The following is a 16,369-nucleotide window of genomic DNA, read 5'->3' as shown; positions in this document are numbered from 1 at the left end:
GATATTTGTGTTTATATCCGTCGTTGACACTCGAGGATGAGACTCAGAGGGCGATCCAGTAGAGAAGGCTGAAACGGCTGGGTATCCGAATGGGGTAGCAGGATAACTTATGGGGACATTAGAAGTCCCGCTTGTCCTGGAGAATAACTCAGGGAATCCAGGGACGATGCTTGGTGGCTCTTTTCCATTATTCTAATCATCAAGCATTTCCAGCATGCGAAGCCGCAAGATTCTATTTTCCTCCGCAGTTGCGGATTCGGGCGTGAGGACGGCCGAGATAGAACTTTCCTCGGAAACAGGGATTGTTGGCAACGGAATCTCTGAAGACATTTCTACACTTCCTTTTGACCTTGTGAAGTAAGTGTGAGCACTGCCTCCTGTCTTAACAATAGGTAATTGAACACTCCCTTTCGATCTCGTGAAATACGGGTGCGAGGCCAGACTTTCACCAAACCAACCACCTTTTCCAAAAACCTGGAAGGAACTCAACGACAAACGAACGGATAATTCGAATCAAATAACAGATAGGCAATCTCACATTGGGGCATGACGCACCTATACAGTTAAATGGATCCCTACATGTTTGCGACGAAAGCATGTGTCATTCCAGCATTCTTTTAGGCTTTCCTTTTATTATTTCCCTTTTTTTTCAATTTTTCTCTTTGGTTAAACCGCGACCGGATCCGATGAGGAATGCCTACGTATCACGATGCCAAGTGAATCTGATCATTACGTAGTTCAAAAACACAAATGAGCGTAAAAGAAGCACACCTTTTTATTGTTGAAACGGTCTATTACACACTACATTTTGCAAAAGAAAGAGCAAACTTTGAAAATAAACCTAGACTCAAATAGACTAAAACAAACTGATGGAAAAAACAGGCAGAAGATGCTCGACTTATGAGTACATTATGGTTTTGAACATTGGTGCCCGCGGGGCATCATTCGGCCTCGCCGCGGTCCTAGGTGTGAGATCCCTCTCAAGCTGCTCCAGCTCATGCATGGTCTGCTTGACACAACCCATCACTGCCGAGAGGACGGTAACGCTGGTCATGTTCTCACATCGTAGACATCGTCTGGTGATGGCATGGGCAATGACCTTGATCCTATCTCTGGTTTGCTTCTTCTCTATGAGTAGGCGTTTTATCTGATCGCTACACATCTTGAATACCTGAGAATCCTGTATATGCTGATTCTTCAATCGCCGTACTTCTAACTTCATCTGGGCTAACAAGTCGTACCAGTATCTGCTCTCAATTTGGAAGTCCTTGGCCTGATTAACTGCCTTGATCTCAAGTATAGCCATCTCTCTCTTCATTTTGGCAACAGTTTTCTCGTGGTCGCATTTCAATTGGTTCAAGTATCGGCGATGCTTATCTGCTCTTGTATCCCACTGTGCTCTAAGCTCTGCCATGATGTTTTCGGACTTCTCTAAGCCATCTCGCCATTCCCTGACCTCACTTTTCAACCTTTTTATCAATTGCTCGTCCGATCGACTCCTTGGCTGTTTATCAGTATCCGTCCTCATCTATTTGATCTGGACCCTAAGTATCTCGTTTTCCTGAGTCAACCTGTTCTGCTCTCCCATATCGGTAGCAACTTGCACGTTGTGCTCATATTTCAGGCTTTCCACTTGTTGCTTCAACCGGCTGATTTCGGTACAATAGCCTCTTTCTTTTGCCAACCAATCCCACTGCTTTCGCGACGACTCGGCGAAATTCAGGATGTGGGGTCTTTTAGCCGACCTTTCGAGTTCTCTTCTGTACCATTCCAGGTAGCCTGGTGCTGTCTCACTTTTGGTCTGATCTCGTACATAAGTATCTGCTTTCAAATATTGACATTCATTCCAGATCAGGCGGATTTTTGCTTCCGGAAATTATCCGTTAGGACTTATCTCAATCGCTTGAGCGCTAAGATCCTCCTCGTATGGTATCATCTGGTATCTTCCGAACTGTCTCAATACTCGGCAGGGCGCGTAAGGTTGAATGCTCTTAAGTCCCATCAGCAGGAAATGAGTTTTAGTTGCTGGCATATATATGACCTCATCAATAGGCAGCCACCCAGTGTCCACTATATTTGGCTGGCAGTAAGAGCTTGAAAGAATGAGGTCCATGCCATAACTCCTTTGGGCAGACTGAATCTCTTTGGTTCTTGTGTAAAATTCTTCTATGCAAGTTTTCTCTGAAGAACCATGGCTCAAGAGCTCGGAGCGATGGCAGAGATGTTCAGTCATCCACATTTGTAGCAGCAAGTTACAACCTTCGAAGAAATTCCCCCCGGCTTTGCAAGCTGTGAGAGCTCGAAAAATATCAGATACTACCATAGGCGCGAGAGTGCTATCGTTTTGAGTGAGCAAAGTGCTGACTACCCCGGATATTTTCAGATCAATATTCCCATCTTTCCTTGGAAATACTAGGAGGCCTAAGAATGTTATCATGAAAGCCACCCGTCTGTGCTTGTCCCACTTCTGACGACTACCTTTGCTGCATAGCTTGTTAATCGGATTGTTGAATCCTCCTATATGACCATACCTGTCGTATATAAAGCATGGATTACAAAAACCGGCGGCCAAATCTGAATTGCGGACCGTCCTGGGTATTTTCAGTGAGTCCAGGAATCGATGTACCGTGACAGCTCTTTTGGCAACCAGGTATTTTTGCCTTAAAGGAAGTTCAACATTTCCGATGTACCCAGCCATTTCTTCTAGAGTCGGGGTGAGTTCAAAATCGGAGAAGTGGAAAACATTGTGTGTCGGGTCCCAGTAGGTAACCAAAGCTCTTATGATATCTCCCCGAGGCTGGATTTCCAATAAACCCACGAGACCTTTCAGATATTTCTTGACTTCATCTTGTCCTTCAACACCTAGATCATTCCACCATAGCCGCAACTTGACAGGGATTTTAGTCATTATCGAAAAGTGTTCATTTTGCATTGTGCTCATCCTGCACATTTATTTAAGGTGATTATTAAAAAAAACCTTTATTAGACTCAAAAATTAAAAATTATCTAGATCTTTTTTTTTAAGAGATTTCATTTTTTTTTTTTTGCAAAATGGGAGGTTGGACCCGATGAGAGTTGCCTACGTATCTCACACCGTGTGAGAATCAAACCGGCGTAGTTCGGTCGATCAGGCGTAGAGGTAATAAACTAACCCCTTTTTTTCTGAATAAACTACTTACAAAGAAAAGGAGAAAATATATTTTTTTTTATTTAGATTTTTTTTATATATGTTTTTTATTATTTTGAAAAGAGACGATGACTAAAAAAAATATTTTTCTTTGAATTTTAACTTCTTTTCATTTTTTTGAAATTTTGAAAATCTTTTAAGGAAGTACCTGGACTATTAGTCTGAACTTATAAAAGAGATATTACAAAGGAAACAACACATTGTGAATTTTCCATTTTTTTCTTTTTACTCTTAAATAAATTCTTTTTTTTTTGATTTTGAAAGTGATTAAAAAAATTTTATTATATTTTTTTTATATGTTTTTTTTATAAATCAAACTAGAAGACAAATTTTGTTTTTATTCTTTTGTTTTTTTTTTTTAGAAAAAATTCCGGCGAGGTTTTGACACTACTTGGATATTGGTTTTATTTTTCCAAAATAAGTAATTATCTCCCTACGCTGCTATTTTTCCCTTTTTAGAAACCGGTCAACATGCAGGTCCGAAGCAAATAAATGCGCAAAACAAACGGGATGCAGCAGGATGGTCTTTTTATTTCAGGTTGCCTGTCCTAGACGGACCCAACCCCTGTGTTGAGTCCCCTATGTCAAATGCAACATGATGCAAATAAACGTTCCTACTAGGGATCCGGCATGAGGTTTCGTCATACTAGGTTTATAACCTGGGTATATGTTCTAGACTGTGTACCCGAGCGGACAACTCGAGTCGAGGATGGGGCTATGTACCAGGGACCCGCGAGATCGTCCGGCTTTGTAACTTGTCCGACCTCTTTCTTATTTCAGGTATGGACACTAACAGAATAGGGAGTCTCGACCAGCGAGCTTCTCCCCGGAGGTAAGAAGAGAAAGGTTTCGGCACAGTTTATATACAGCTCAGATAATATCAAAGCAGTAAAAAACAAACATTTAGCACGTTATGTCAAAACATGTAATAAATATCAGATAATAAAGCCAAATATAACAATATTCTAAGTTCGAATTCTTGAACCCTGAACTGGAGGTTCTGGGTTAAAAAAAAAATTCCCCAGCAGAGTCGCCAGAGATTTCACACCTCCTTTTTGCGCGCCCGCCCCGAAGGGTTAAATGCGCGAGGGAGTTTTACCAATTTAAGTGACAATATTCGAAATGGGATTATTTATTTAATTCAGAGTCGCCACTTGGGAAAGGTTTGGCTTTTGGTGTCCCAAGTCACCGGTTTATCTTGAATCCCAAATCGAGGTAATTTTCGACTTTTTCAAATGAAGTCTACGAACCAGAAATTCTAAGTAAGGAATTCTGTTGACCCGAGGGAAGGTGTTAGGCACCCTCGAATCCCGTGGTTCTAGCACGGTCGCTTAAATTGTTATAATGGCTAAATATCTGATTTAAATACATGTTATGACTTACGTGCTTTTATTAAGTTTAAACCGCTTTTATGATTATCATTTATTTTTTATAGAATTGCAACGTCGTGAAAATGCATCTCGAACCACGTCACAATCAATGCACCCCTGGTCGTCGACACATTTTGACTCCGTTGAGATTTGGATTTGGGTCACATCAATGTTCACCCGAATTTAAGAATGTAATTTAATTAAACCGTGCCTAAAGAGTCTAACGTGTTATTGTCTTTGGAGAAGGCGGGGAAATTCACTAGACAGCCCATCCCAAATTCTAAATATTTATTATGATTAATTATTGAGGGCCCCGCAATGTATATCTTTATTTGAACGAGGCTCATCTCATTATTTTAAAAGGGATATCCTAAAGTGGCTACATTTCTATTATGTTTGTCTCTAAAAATAGAAAGGAAAAAGGTACGTGCTAATTCAATTGCATGCTTTTAGCCAAATCCGGATTTCCTGTTAATCATCTGATTAGTTGTTTACAAGATGAAGAATGCCATACCTCGTGGAACCTACTTTTAATTTGATAAAAATTACGTACAAGCTGGTGAAACGCTACACTTACATCCAAACATTTCTTGAATTGAATTTAACTAAACTTATTTAGGCTAGATTAAGGGAATTAAACTACTAGGCATTGTTACTAATGGGGATTCGAACGTGATCCTATATACTGCTTAACGGGACCCGATAAAAGAACTAAAATAAAACAGAACAGCATTGTGTAAAGTTGAAGTATTCTATCCTATGCATATCATTATAGCTAAAAAGGAATCTGGTCAATCACTATGTCAATTATCCGTGCATTCTGTGTACTGTACAATTACATACCTCGTACCAACAAACAACTATAAACTAAAACACAAGAGACTAAAACTCAGTTAAGTATCAATTAACTATCCTTTCATGCTATTGAATTACAAACTAATCAATTATACGAGCCCATCAATATACCATGAGTATTACATCACATACTTAAACTTCTTCAACATCTTTCATTTCATGCTTTCAAACTGTTTCAGTTACACCAATATGGGATTCGAAATGTGTACCTGGAATGTTGAAAATGCAGAGGAGAAGAAGAAAGAGATAGGAAAGTCAGCAGCAACAGGAAACAAAGTAACATCAGCAGACAAAGTAGAAGCGGCAAACAAAACAACACAGCAGAACAGGCTTGAGTGCAAGAATGCAACTATAGCCGATAGAAAAGGTAGCCAAATGACAGCAGCCCACAATGGAGTAGAATCAGAACTCCAGGAAGACCAGAACCAGCAATAAACCAATGAAAACACTCAACCAGTAGACTCGATTGGAACTTCAGAGAATCAGAATTGTTTGAAAAGGTTGAAAACAAATGAAGCCCAAACCACAATAGGAAGAAACAGTTCCTGATTGTTCTGACTGTTTTTCTTTCTTGTTCCCCCTTTTCTGTATCTATGCTCTCTAAAATCAGTCTGTATATGCCTATTCTGTGGTCTCTCTCTAAATCTCTCTTCTCTTTAAAATTCAGTCTCAATTTTCAGTCCCAAAAAATCTGTCTGTGTTTTTCTTTTCAAAATTCAGTCCCCTCACTAATGGAAGTTCTTCTCCCTTTTATATCCTAACATCAGGCTATTCACAGCCTGTTTAAACAACTCAGAACCTATTCCTTTTCAGTTATTTTTCCACTCAAACATTTAAAATTAGGAACCCCCCATCATATTCCCTGACAGTCCCCCTTATCCTCTTATTAAACTAAAAGTAGACATGGGCAGCAGGAATATAACCTGACAGCATATCTGTCAAACTATTTTAAACTTTAAAAAGGCCTTAATGCACATGTTGTGCACAAATGCACATGGCCCCATTTCAGACTGCAACTAAACAAAACAAATCCTCAAATTTCTGATTCAAATACATCAATTATAAGTAGCTAAACTCAATTCCTAATTGATTCAGACAATGCTTAACAGAAACATATCAAATTGTTATTATTCAAACAGCTGAAGCTATTCGACGATACGTATCGAATCGACTATACTAATTATAACATGTACAATCGAAAACCATTATCAGACATCTAACAGTATCAAACACATGATTCAAATTGTACTGATTAAGCCAAAACTGTACTGGGGAATCAATTAATCAGTCAAATTTAAAGTTCAATTGATTGCACAGCTCATACACATATACACATTATCAGTGAATAGAAGAAAAACTCGATCAAACACAGAGGTTCAGGTAAGGCGGACAGGACACAGTCGACAAACAATTCAAAAATAAAATCAACTAAACATTTTGGGGCAATAAACAAACGTTTAACTACAGCAAAACTCATGAACTGATAAAAAGGAAAACACAAATACCTGAAATCTTGAAAAATCAGCAAACCCTGGTTCGGATTTGAATCGATCTTTCTTGGGGCTGAATGGACTTTAATCGAAGTGTTCTCTACTGAGAACACTTCGATTAAGGTCCATTAGACCCTAATCAATTAGTTCAAACGGCCATAGACCAGGCATCAGGACTTCTAGGGTTCCTAAGGGTAGATTTGGGATCTAAGTTTCCCTGGTTAGATTCGGACCAAACCAAGCATGGTTTGGTCACGAGGGAGGTCCGGGGACTATCTGGTGTGAAACTGGGGTAGATCGGGGTAAGTCAAGGTCCGACTCGAACCTTCAAATGAAGATTCAAGAAGGTGGGAGGGGATTCGAGACCAAAGGACAACAGATCTATGTTCGGGGTGGTGAGGCGGTCCTAGGGTGTTAAGGTGGGGGTCACCGGCGTCCATTCCGCCGGGATTAATGGTGAGGGGAAAGGGGGCGGCTAGGGTTCTAAAGGGTCTGTGGTGAGGACGATGAAAGGTAGGGGGTGTTTGGATGGGGCGTGGGGTATGGTTATAGGCTTATATAGTTAGTGGGTGAATAGATCCTGGCCGTCGGATGAGGCGAGGTGAAGGGCCAGGATCTTTCAGCTAGTGGGAAACCGTGTCATTTCAAGTGCAAGGGGTTGGGTTGGTCCGGGGTTGAACGGGTCGGGTTTGTTCGTGGGTATGGGGAGTGTGATCTTGGCCGTTGATCATTCTGAGATCAACGGCCCAGATCAGACCAGATCAAAACTACGTCGTTTGGACGCTCCTGAGGTCAGCTGGTCTGGACCTGGGCAAGCACACGTTTTGGGCTCGATTTGGGCCTCAGATTTTAAATGGGAACAGGCCCAAACTTGATTTCAAGCCAATTTTGCACTCTTTTTCTTTTATTTTTTATTTTAAAACAAAACCTAATTAAACAAAATTAAACTCCATTAATTAAACACTTAATACAATTATTTACACACACATCAAAAAATATATAAAAAATAGGTAAAATCACCAAGGCGACAAATAGGACAAAACATGCATATTTCGTGATTTTTCTTTTGATAACCGGACTATGGTTCAACTACACATGACACACACATTTTTTGTATTTTGTTTGATAAAAATAGAAATGAACAGAATCACAAATAATTAACGAAATGCCACGTAAAAATCCAAAAATTGTACAGCAAGACCAATTGCTATTATTTTTGTTTCTTTTGGAGTGAATGTCGCGAAAACAAAAATCACGTGCTCACAGGGGTTAAAAGAAAAGACGACAAAGGAAAACCGCAAGAAGGAAGCAATAGCAAAGACCATGAGCAAACGACGCTTGCGGACAATTCATGAAATTTTCACGCCTAATTTTTGTCTGGCCATCAATCACCAATCCAAAACAACCTCTACATACCACAACTTACATAAATAAAAGGGCAGTCCCTCTCAACATAATGCACAATCATTTCTTTGATTGTCCTTTTTGTCAATAGAAAACTCTTCTATTGTTTCTATTAAAACCAAACAAAGAAAAAAAAAGAAAAAAACGAAAATAGAATATGGAAAAGTTGAGATTTGTTCTTGTGTTGCTAGCATTGTGTCTTTCAACATCACTAGTAAAAGGAGGAGATCCTTTTTTGTTTTTTGAATGGAAAGTCACTTATGGCACTATCTCTCCCCTTGGTGTACCCCAACAAGTTATTTTGGTCAATGGCCAATTTCCAGGACCTATAATTAATGGTACCTCCAACAATAATATTGTTGTCAATGTGTTCAATCAGTTGGACGAGCCGTTCCTCTTTACATGGAACGGCGTCCAACAGAGGAAGAATTCGTGGCAAGAAGGTACCCTTGGCACCAATTGTCCCATTCCTCCCGGGAGCAATTTTACGTACCAATTCCAGGTCAAGGATCAAATTGGAAGCTTTTACTATTACCCCACCACAGCTTTGCATCGTGCAGCGGGTGGGTATGGTGGGATAAGTGTACATAGTCGCGCATTGATTCCCGTCCCCTTTGACGTTAACCCTGCAGACGAATTCTTTGTCCTTGTAAGTGATTGGTACACCAAAAGTCATTCCCAAATGAGGAAGCTTTTGGACAGTGGGCGCGCCCTGGGAAGGCCCAACGGAGTCATTATCAATGGCAAAAGTGGCAAAGGTGATAACAAGGACGAGCCAATGTTCACTATGACCCCTGGAAAGACGTATAGATACAGGTTCTGTAACGTTGGCATGAAGGATGCTATCAACGTTAGAATCCAAGGACATGTCATGAAATTAGTTGAGATCGAAGGATCTCACACCGTACAAAACATGTACGATTCACTTGACGTTCACCTCGGACAATGTATGTCTGTTCTGGTAACTGCTGATAAAGACCCTAAGGATTACTTCCTCGTGGCCTCCACACGATTCACAAAGGAACCACATACTGCTACCGCCACTATCCGTTATGCCAATGGCAAAGGCGCCCCGGCCTCATTAGAATTGCCAAAGGCTCCAATTGGTTGGGCTTGGTCACTTAACCAGTTCCGCTCATTCCGTTGGAATTTGACAGCAAGTGCAGCTAGGCCGAATCCACAAGGATCCTACCACTACGGCCAGATCAACATCACGCGTACCATAAAACTAGTGAACGCGGCGGGCTCAGTGGACGGGAAACTTCGATATGCAATCAACGGTGTTTCACATGTGAATCCTGAGACTCCAATTAAGTTGGCTGAGTACTATGGTGTTGCTAATAAGGTTTTCAAGTATGATCTTATTAAGGATGATTATGAAGCTCCAACTGCTAAAACAGAAGAGAAGATTACACTTGCACCAAATGTAGTAAATGGAACTTACCGCAACTTTGTGGAGATCATCTTTGAGAACCATGAGAAGAGTGTTCAATCTTTTCACTTGGCTGGATACTCTTTCTTTGCTGTTGCGTAAGTATCTTTTGTCCAAACCTCTACTCTCTATTTTAATTTAGAATATTTTAATCCTACTCAAGAATGCTATATTGGCCCCTCTACACTACTAACTTTACTAGAGGCAAATTCAAATTTGATTTAAATAGGTTCAAGCTAAGGTTTTGAATTCTTTGGAAATATGAGATTAGAACATAGCAATTCAATTTTTATAGTTTTCACGAATATATTTATGGCTAAATAAAAAAAAAATTATGGGTTCAAATTAATAGAGACGGATCTAAGATCGGAACATTATAGGCTCGAGCCCAATATTCAACTAGAGCCCACAGAATTCTGATTTGTACTCATTTAGTGAACTTTTTAACTTATATAGAGCGTTTCAGTCAAAGTTATTGAGTTCGAATGAACCTATAACTTATGACTACATCTGCCTCTCATCCCTAAAGCTGTACATTCGTTACTATTAGTTAGTGATGGATGCAGTTTACAGTATTTTGACGCGTATGTATGTGTGTGTGTGTTCCCGTGTGTGTGAATATACACTAAAATTTTAACAAATATTAGACCTGAATTGATAATTTTAATACTGTCAAACATCTCCATAACATCCTCGTTTGTTCCGATATTTTTTGGCTGCTATAATGAGGTGTTGTTATAAAGGACATATGTTATAACATAACATAAAAACCGGTTCCCAAAAAAATTGGCTTTTATAGTGAATGTTTGTTATATAGAGATGCTGTTATAGAGAGGTCTGACTGTAGTACAATAATTTTAGTATAAAAACGTTAAATTAACGTTGAATCCATCACGTTTAAATCCTCGATCTGTCTTTGGATTTTAATGAAATGACATGGTGTATATATGTAGGATTGAACCAGGGAAATGGACACCAGAGAAGAGGAAGAACTACAACTTGCTTGATGCAGTGTCAAGGAATACCATCCAAGTTTACCCTAATTCATGGGCAGCAATCATGACAACTATTGACAATGCTGGCCTTTGGAACTTAAGGTCAAACTCTCTTGAAAGGCAATACTTAGGACAACAGCTTTACTTCAGTGTCCTCTCTCCAAAAAGAGATTTGAAAGATGAATACAATATGCCTGACAATGATATCTTGTGCGGCATAATTAAGGACATGCCTCTACCAAAACCTTATTCCGTATAAACATTGATATACTTATGTATGATTTCAGAATAACTCTTTTTGCTCCTAACTCATGTAGGCCTTAATATTCTGAGTTAGAGAGAAGATAGCACAAACCAAAGAAAAAAAGGGAAAAAAAATTGACAAGAAATCCATGTTTGTATAAGGGGATTGAAGAGTTTTGGGTGACAAAAATCTCAAATTCTTGGTCTGCTATTCCCCAACACATTGGCCAGCCTTTTGTGCATGCAGAATGAAATTCCTTCTATTTGCATTTTTTTTTTTAAATAGTGTAGTCAAGAAATAATTTTGTTATTTGTTTCTGAATGCATTGAGCAAATCATCACTTATCAATAAGAGGACAATGAATGTTTATTTTCCATCCTCCTTGGTACCTTTTAGATTTGTTATTTCTCTTCATTGCACTGTTTCATTTTCTTACTATTTACTTTCAAAGAATGATACTCCCTTCGTTTCAATTTATGCGACACTTTTCGTTTATTGAGATTCAAACTTTTTAATTTGACCATGAATTTGAACATAAAAATCTTTATTTCAAGATAAAATTAACATATTAAGAAACTATGTAAAAAATACTATAAGTCATAATAATTAATAATAAGAGTACTCAAAGAAGGGTACTCCCTCCGGCCCAATTTATGTCACTTTTCGTTTATCGAGATTCAAACTTTTAAATTTTCACCGTAAATTTAAGCATAGAATTTGAGATAAAATTAACATATTAAGAAATTAAGAAAAAAATAATATAAGCTACAATAATTAATAATTCAAAATACTCAAAAGGTACATGAGAGAACCGCGGTCATATACGGATTCGTTCGACTCTCGAAATCGAAATACCTTCACATAAATTGGCACGGAGAGAGCGCATATCTGATCAATACCTTTACATTTGGATTTTTTTCCACACCTCACAAACAAGTAGGCAATTAAGAAGCCATCACTGTACAAAAAACAAACTTTTGGCAATAATCCCAAAGCCTTAATACACATATATGTTGGCACTAAAGACACTTAACATTTCCTTCTTGCAAATTTGAAAAATCAGAATATATAATAATGTTTTAATTAAGAAGAGAGAGTAAGGAAATTAGGGATTTTGAGATGTTCCCAACTCCTAGGAAGGACAGAAGTAGAGGCACCATCTATTCCTATGTGAGTCACATGCTTCACATCTGTTGGAACTCCTATTTCCATCCCAATGATCTCCTCATCCTCCATTTCATCCTTATCCACTGCAAATATTACATAACCTTATTATAGTTAGTTAAGTATTCAATTACAGAAATAATTTTGTGATGCATATTACCCTTATATTAAATTAAGGGTGTCAAGTGGGCGGGTTGGGCTAATTTTAGGCAGATCAAAATTGGTTAAGTCAATATATAACTAAGCGTGTCCTTTGACGGATTGGGCTGATTTGAGCGAGTCAAAATGAGTTGAGTCAATAAATGAGCGTGTCATTTGACGGGTTGGACTGATTTTGGGCGAGTCAAAATGGACTAAGTCAATAAATGGGCGGGCCAAAGTAACTTAGACTGAGATAGGTTGGGTCAAATTAGGCTAAATTTTAGATCATAGTCCAATCAGCCCAACTCTTAACAAACTTTAAATAATGTGTGTTGTTTTCTTATACATTGTTTAATTATCAAAAAATATTTTTTTCTTTTGTTATGGTCATATATAAAATATCAAACAAATAAAATTATTTTTAATATATTTTAGCAAGGTTACTCATGGATTAATTTGGGCTAAAAATCAGTCCAACTTTAGATGGAGAGAAATTCAAAAATAGCCAGATTTACAACTGGTCGTTCAAAAATAGCCAAGTTTCAAAAGTAATCGAAATTTAGCCACTTTTCATGTAAAGATAAATCTGAGCGAAATACTGTTCAAAACCCGGAAAATACGCCAGTATATTATACTGGAGTTCCAGCATAAATATGCTTGAACTCCAGCATATTATACTGGAGTTCCAGGATAAGTATGCTGGAACTCCATCATAATTTCCAGCATAAGTATACTAGAACTCCAGCATAATATACTGGAGTTCCAGCAAGTATAATTGTCCAGTATAATATACTGGAGTTTGGAGAACCGGTGCTCCAGTCTCCAGTATGTTATACTGGAGTCAGCAAAGTATACTGGTCCAGCATAATATGTTGGAGTTCATACACAGGTGCACCGAACTCCAGTATATTATGCTGGACCGGTCTCTGTTGCAGCAAAATAGTGGCTATTTTTCATTGACTTCGTAAACGCTGGCTATTTTTGAATGACCAGTCCGAAAACTGGCTATACCGTGCTATGTTTACCTTTAGATGGACTGAAATAGATTGGGTCAAGATGGGCTGAGTTCAATAAAGTGATTTTACACAAGTAGCCGGTCATATTCATTGTTTACTCTTTTTAGCCATATACATAGATTATACACGACTATACACATATTATACATATATTATACCGTCGCCGACTATTTTCAATTTAAGCAATTGAGGGGGCGACTAATCGAGTTAATTCTTCTTCAATAAATGAGCAGCTCTATTATCAGCCCAACCTTGAGCAGGTTACGTCAAATGAATTTGGGCTCAAATTGCCACCCTTACATTAAATAAAATTTAGTGATCAATTGTATGAGACAGAAATGGTTAATATATCAGAACTCCTCTAGCTGTGTGTGGTCTTGACCTTAGAGAAAGAAATATATCCCAATCTATTCAAAAGTTTAAGATTTTTACTTCTTTCACACTTACTCTATATATATAGAGAGAGAGGGGAATAGTTGATCATTTTTATCTTGAGTAACAAACTAATTCAACGCAACAGAATGAAACCCGGAAACTTGCTTAGTTATAAATTTATGTACCTTCCTTGCTTTTCATTGAACTACAAGAAAACCTTTTTTTAGTTCATTTCAAGCATTTAATTCCCTAGTAAGTGATTACAACCAAAATTTGTTCAAATAACAGCTGAGTTGAGAATAAGAGATTCAACATATATGGTAAACCGTGGAGACTCACCAAATAAGTGGGACAAGTTCTTGAAATTCTTGAAAAGCCTCTGAAACTTGGGAAGTGCCATAAGGCTTAAATTAGGACTCTTCAAACTTGAAATTCTGTCATCATCCTCTCCTTCTTCTTGTTCCTCCTCCTCCTCTTTTCCTTCTTCTTGACTCCCTGCATTATGGAAAATATTAACACCAACATAGCCATTCTACACAAAGGATTTACCTTTTATATATGCTGACAGTATAAATAATATTTACATTATCATGGTATTTTAATTTGTTACAGCGAGTAAAAGGACAGCCTGGCGCACTAAACTCTCGCTATGCGCGGGGTCCAGGGAAGGGCCGGACCACAAGGGTCTATAGTACGCAGCCTTACCCTGCATTTCTGCAAGAGGCTGTTTCTACGGCTCAAATCTGTGAAGTCATATGGTAGCAACTTTTATTACCAGTGACGCCAAGGCGAGTAACTTGTCTTATTTTTCATGTTAATATTCACACTTTTTATGGACATCCACATGTATGTAAAAATTATGTTACATTGTCAGTATAGAAATTATAACTCCTACAAATAATTGTAAAATGAGGTGTGTGTAGTGTAAGGGAGAGGGAAGAATTAAGAGAAAGAAAGAGCAAAAGAGACTTGTGGGAGTTAAGTTGGTTTCATGAGGGCTTGATCTTTTATGATGAAGTTGACCAATTGCAACACTTGATTCAGAGATGCAACCCATAGAAAATGGAAGAAGTACAAATTTTTCCATTCTATCCCTCATTCTGATCAAACAAACTAACAACACACAAAAATGTAGATATTCTTGTTCCTTTGTGGTGAAAGGACGGAGAAGAAAATGGTAGTTGGAATTATAAGGTTGGGAGAGTTGGGAAGGGTTTGTTATAGTAGTTGCTGTCTTTTGCCTTTATTGTTAAGTTATATTACTCATAATAATAATAATAATACCACGTTTATAGTCAATAGCAAATCTTAAGCTGAACATGAATGTTCAAACCATACATAACGCACATTAGCACATATATACTATTCCCTATCAGGTGACACTTTTCGCTCTTCGAAATTCAAACCTCTTAAATTTGACTGCATATTAGACATACAAATATACAATCCTTATGTTTTTCAAAATTAGAAAATTTACATATTTCGAAACTATGTAAAAAGTATCATAAGTCATAATAATCACTCCCTCCGTTTCAAAAAGATTGTTTTAATTTGACTTGGCACAAACTTTAATAAAAAATGGAAGACTTTTGAGTTATATGATCCTAAATAAGTCATAGCATTTGTATGACCGTAAAACTTTTAAAACTTGTGGTCTGAAATCTGTCATAACATTTATGTGACTATAAATGCTTCTTACGAAAGAAATAATAAAATGTGTCAATCTTTTCGAAACAGACTAATAAGGAAATAGTAGTGTCATTCTTTTTGAAATAGAGGAATAAATAATTTAAAATATTCAAAAGGTATATAAAAAAGTTGCGATCAAAGATTAACTCATTTGACTCTCAAAATTTGAACACCGTTGTATAAATTGGGACGGAGGAAGTAGTAAAGAAGAAATCTCAACTGTACATTCAGATATGTGTGTTTGTTTTGTCAGACCTTCATATGTTGGGTCGTAGTGCATTGTGGGGTCTTCTTTTTAATTTGCTTGTCACACTAGAGGAGAAGTCACAATTGTTTTAGTTGGAAGATACCAAACACTAGTCCCCAATGCACTACGTACCAAAATTCTTTTCCTTTTCCTTCTTTTCATTTCTAGTGAAACATGATCGAGTATTTACTTCAATTGGACTCCAACTCTATTAAGTGTATAACAAGCAAAAATGGAACTTTTTTAATGTAGATGATTTTGGATCCATAATTTCTTAGATTCAATTACTACTGTATTGACTAAGCTGCATCCTTTTGGACGTTGTATAGTTTAGCAAAACATTTAATGTAAATTGTAATCATGATTTCTCGATCATTTGCTCCACCTAATATTATTTTGATTAACCACATCATTACCCTCCTAAGAATATTATGTCATGGAAATATTTATCATACTGCTTGGTACTTGTAGCTAATCCATTTGGTTTTATCTCTAGTTAAAAAACTCCAACTAGTACAAAGTAAAAACTTATGATGTTTACACTACAATAAATATTTGATTGTAGTGAGTTTTGGCTTTTAGCTAAAGAGGTATGTGCATATTTCTGTGGGCTGAAACCAAACAAATAGCTTCAACGGGACATTTCTGATTGCCAATAATCTGATTTTGGTTCAGCTTTTTGAGAAGTTCGTTTTGAAAATATAGTTTTGGAGCAAATATATATCGGATTGCCAAACATATATCTTTTTTGCTTCTTTAA

General features: G+C 37.6%; 2 protein-coding genes across 2 annotated transcripts; one reads left to right on the top strand and one right to left on the bottom strand.

Annotated features, from left to right (window-relative positions):
- Nucleotides 1-8,368: 8,368 nt before the first annotated feature.
- On the top strand, nucleotides 8,369-11,351 carry LOC107798131 (L-ascorbate oxidase homolog). The gene is made up of 2 exons (XM_016621094.2): nucleotides 8,369-9,836; nucleotides 10,692-11,351. The coding sequence occupies exons 1-2, from the start codon at nucleotides 8,464-8,466 to the stop codon at nucleotides 10,990-10,992; spliced, it is 1,674 nt and encodes a 557-aa protein (XP_016476580.1). The 5' UTR covers nucleotides 8,369-8,463; the 3' UTR covers nucleotides 10,993-11,351.
- Nucleotides 11,352-11,721: 370 nt separating this feature from the next.
- LOC107798133 (CRIB domain-containing protein RIC4-like) lies at nucleotides 11,722-14,915 on the bottom strand. The gene is made up of 3 exons (XM_016621096.2): nucleotides 14,643-14,915; nucleotides 14,013-14,168; nucleotides 11,722-12,227 (listed from the first exon to the last, which is right to left on the bottom strand). Exons 1-3 carry the CDS (start codon nucleotides 14,770-14,772, stop codon nucleotides 12,061-12,063), a joined length of 453 nt encoding a protein of 150 aa, XP_016476582.1. The 5' UTR covers nucleotides 14,773-14,915; the 3' UTR covers nucleotides 11,722-12,060.
- Nucleotides 14,916-16,369: the final 1,454 nt, after the last annotated feature.

The sequence above is a fragment of the Nicotiana tabacum genome, chromosome 6, assembly GCF_000715075.1.
Source record: "Nicotiana tabacum cultivar K326 chromosome 6, ASM71507v2, whole genome shotgun sequence".
Classification (NCBI taxonomy): domain Eukaryota; kingdom Viridiplantae; phylum Streptophyta; class Magnoliopsida; order Solanales; family Solanaceae; genus Nicotiana; species Nicotiana tabacum.
This window is presented reverse-complemented; position numbering and strand designations above follow the sequence as displayed.

What these genes read in the sequence shown, in the direction of transcription:
- LOC107798131 (XM_016621094.2), top strand. Translation starts at nt 8,464, where the DNA reads ATGGAAAAGTTGAGATTTGTTCTTGTGTTGCTAGCATTGTGTCTTTCA. An exon ending in TACTCTTTCTTTGCTGTTGC is followed by an intron (nt 9,837 to 10,691) that starts GTAAGTATCTTT and finishes GTATATATGTAG; the next exon opens with GATTGAACCAGGGAAATGGA.
- LOC107798133 (XM_016621096.2), bottom strand. Translation starts at nt 14,772, where the DNA reads ATGAGGGATAGAATGGAAAAATTTGTACTTCTTCCATTTTCTATGGGT. An exon ending in AACCAACTTAACTCCCACAA is followed by an intron (nt 14,169 to 14,642) that starts GTCTCTTTTGCT and finishes TCCATAATGCAG; the next exon opens with GGAGTCAAGAAGAAGGAAAA. An exon ending in GAACTTGTCCCACTTATTTG is followed by an intron (nt 12,228 to 14,012) that starts GTGAGTCTCCAC and finishes TAATATTTGCAG; the next exon opens with TGGATAAGGATGAAATGGAG.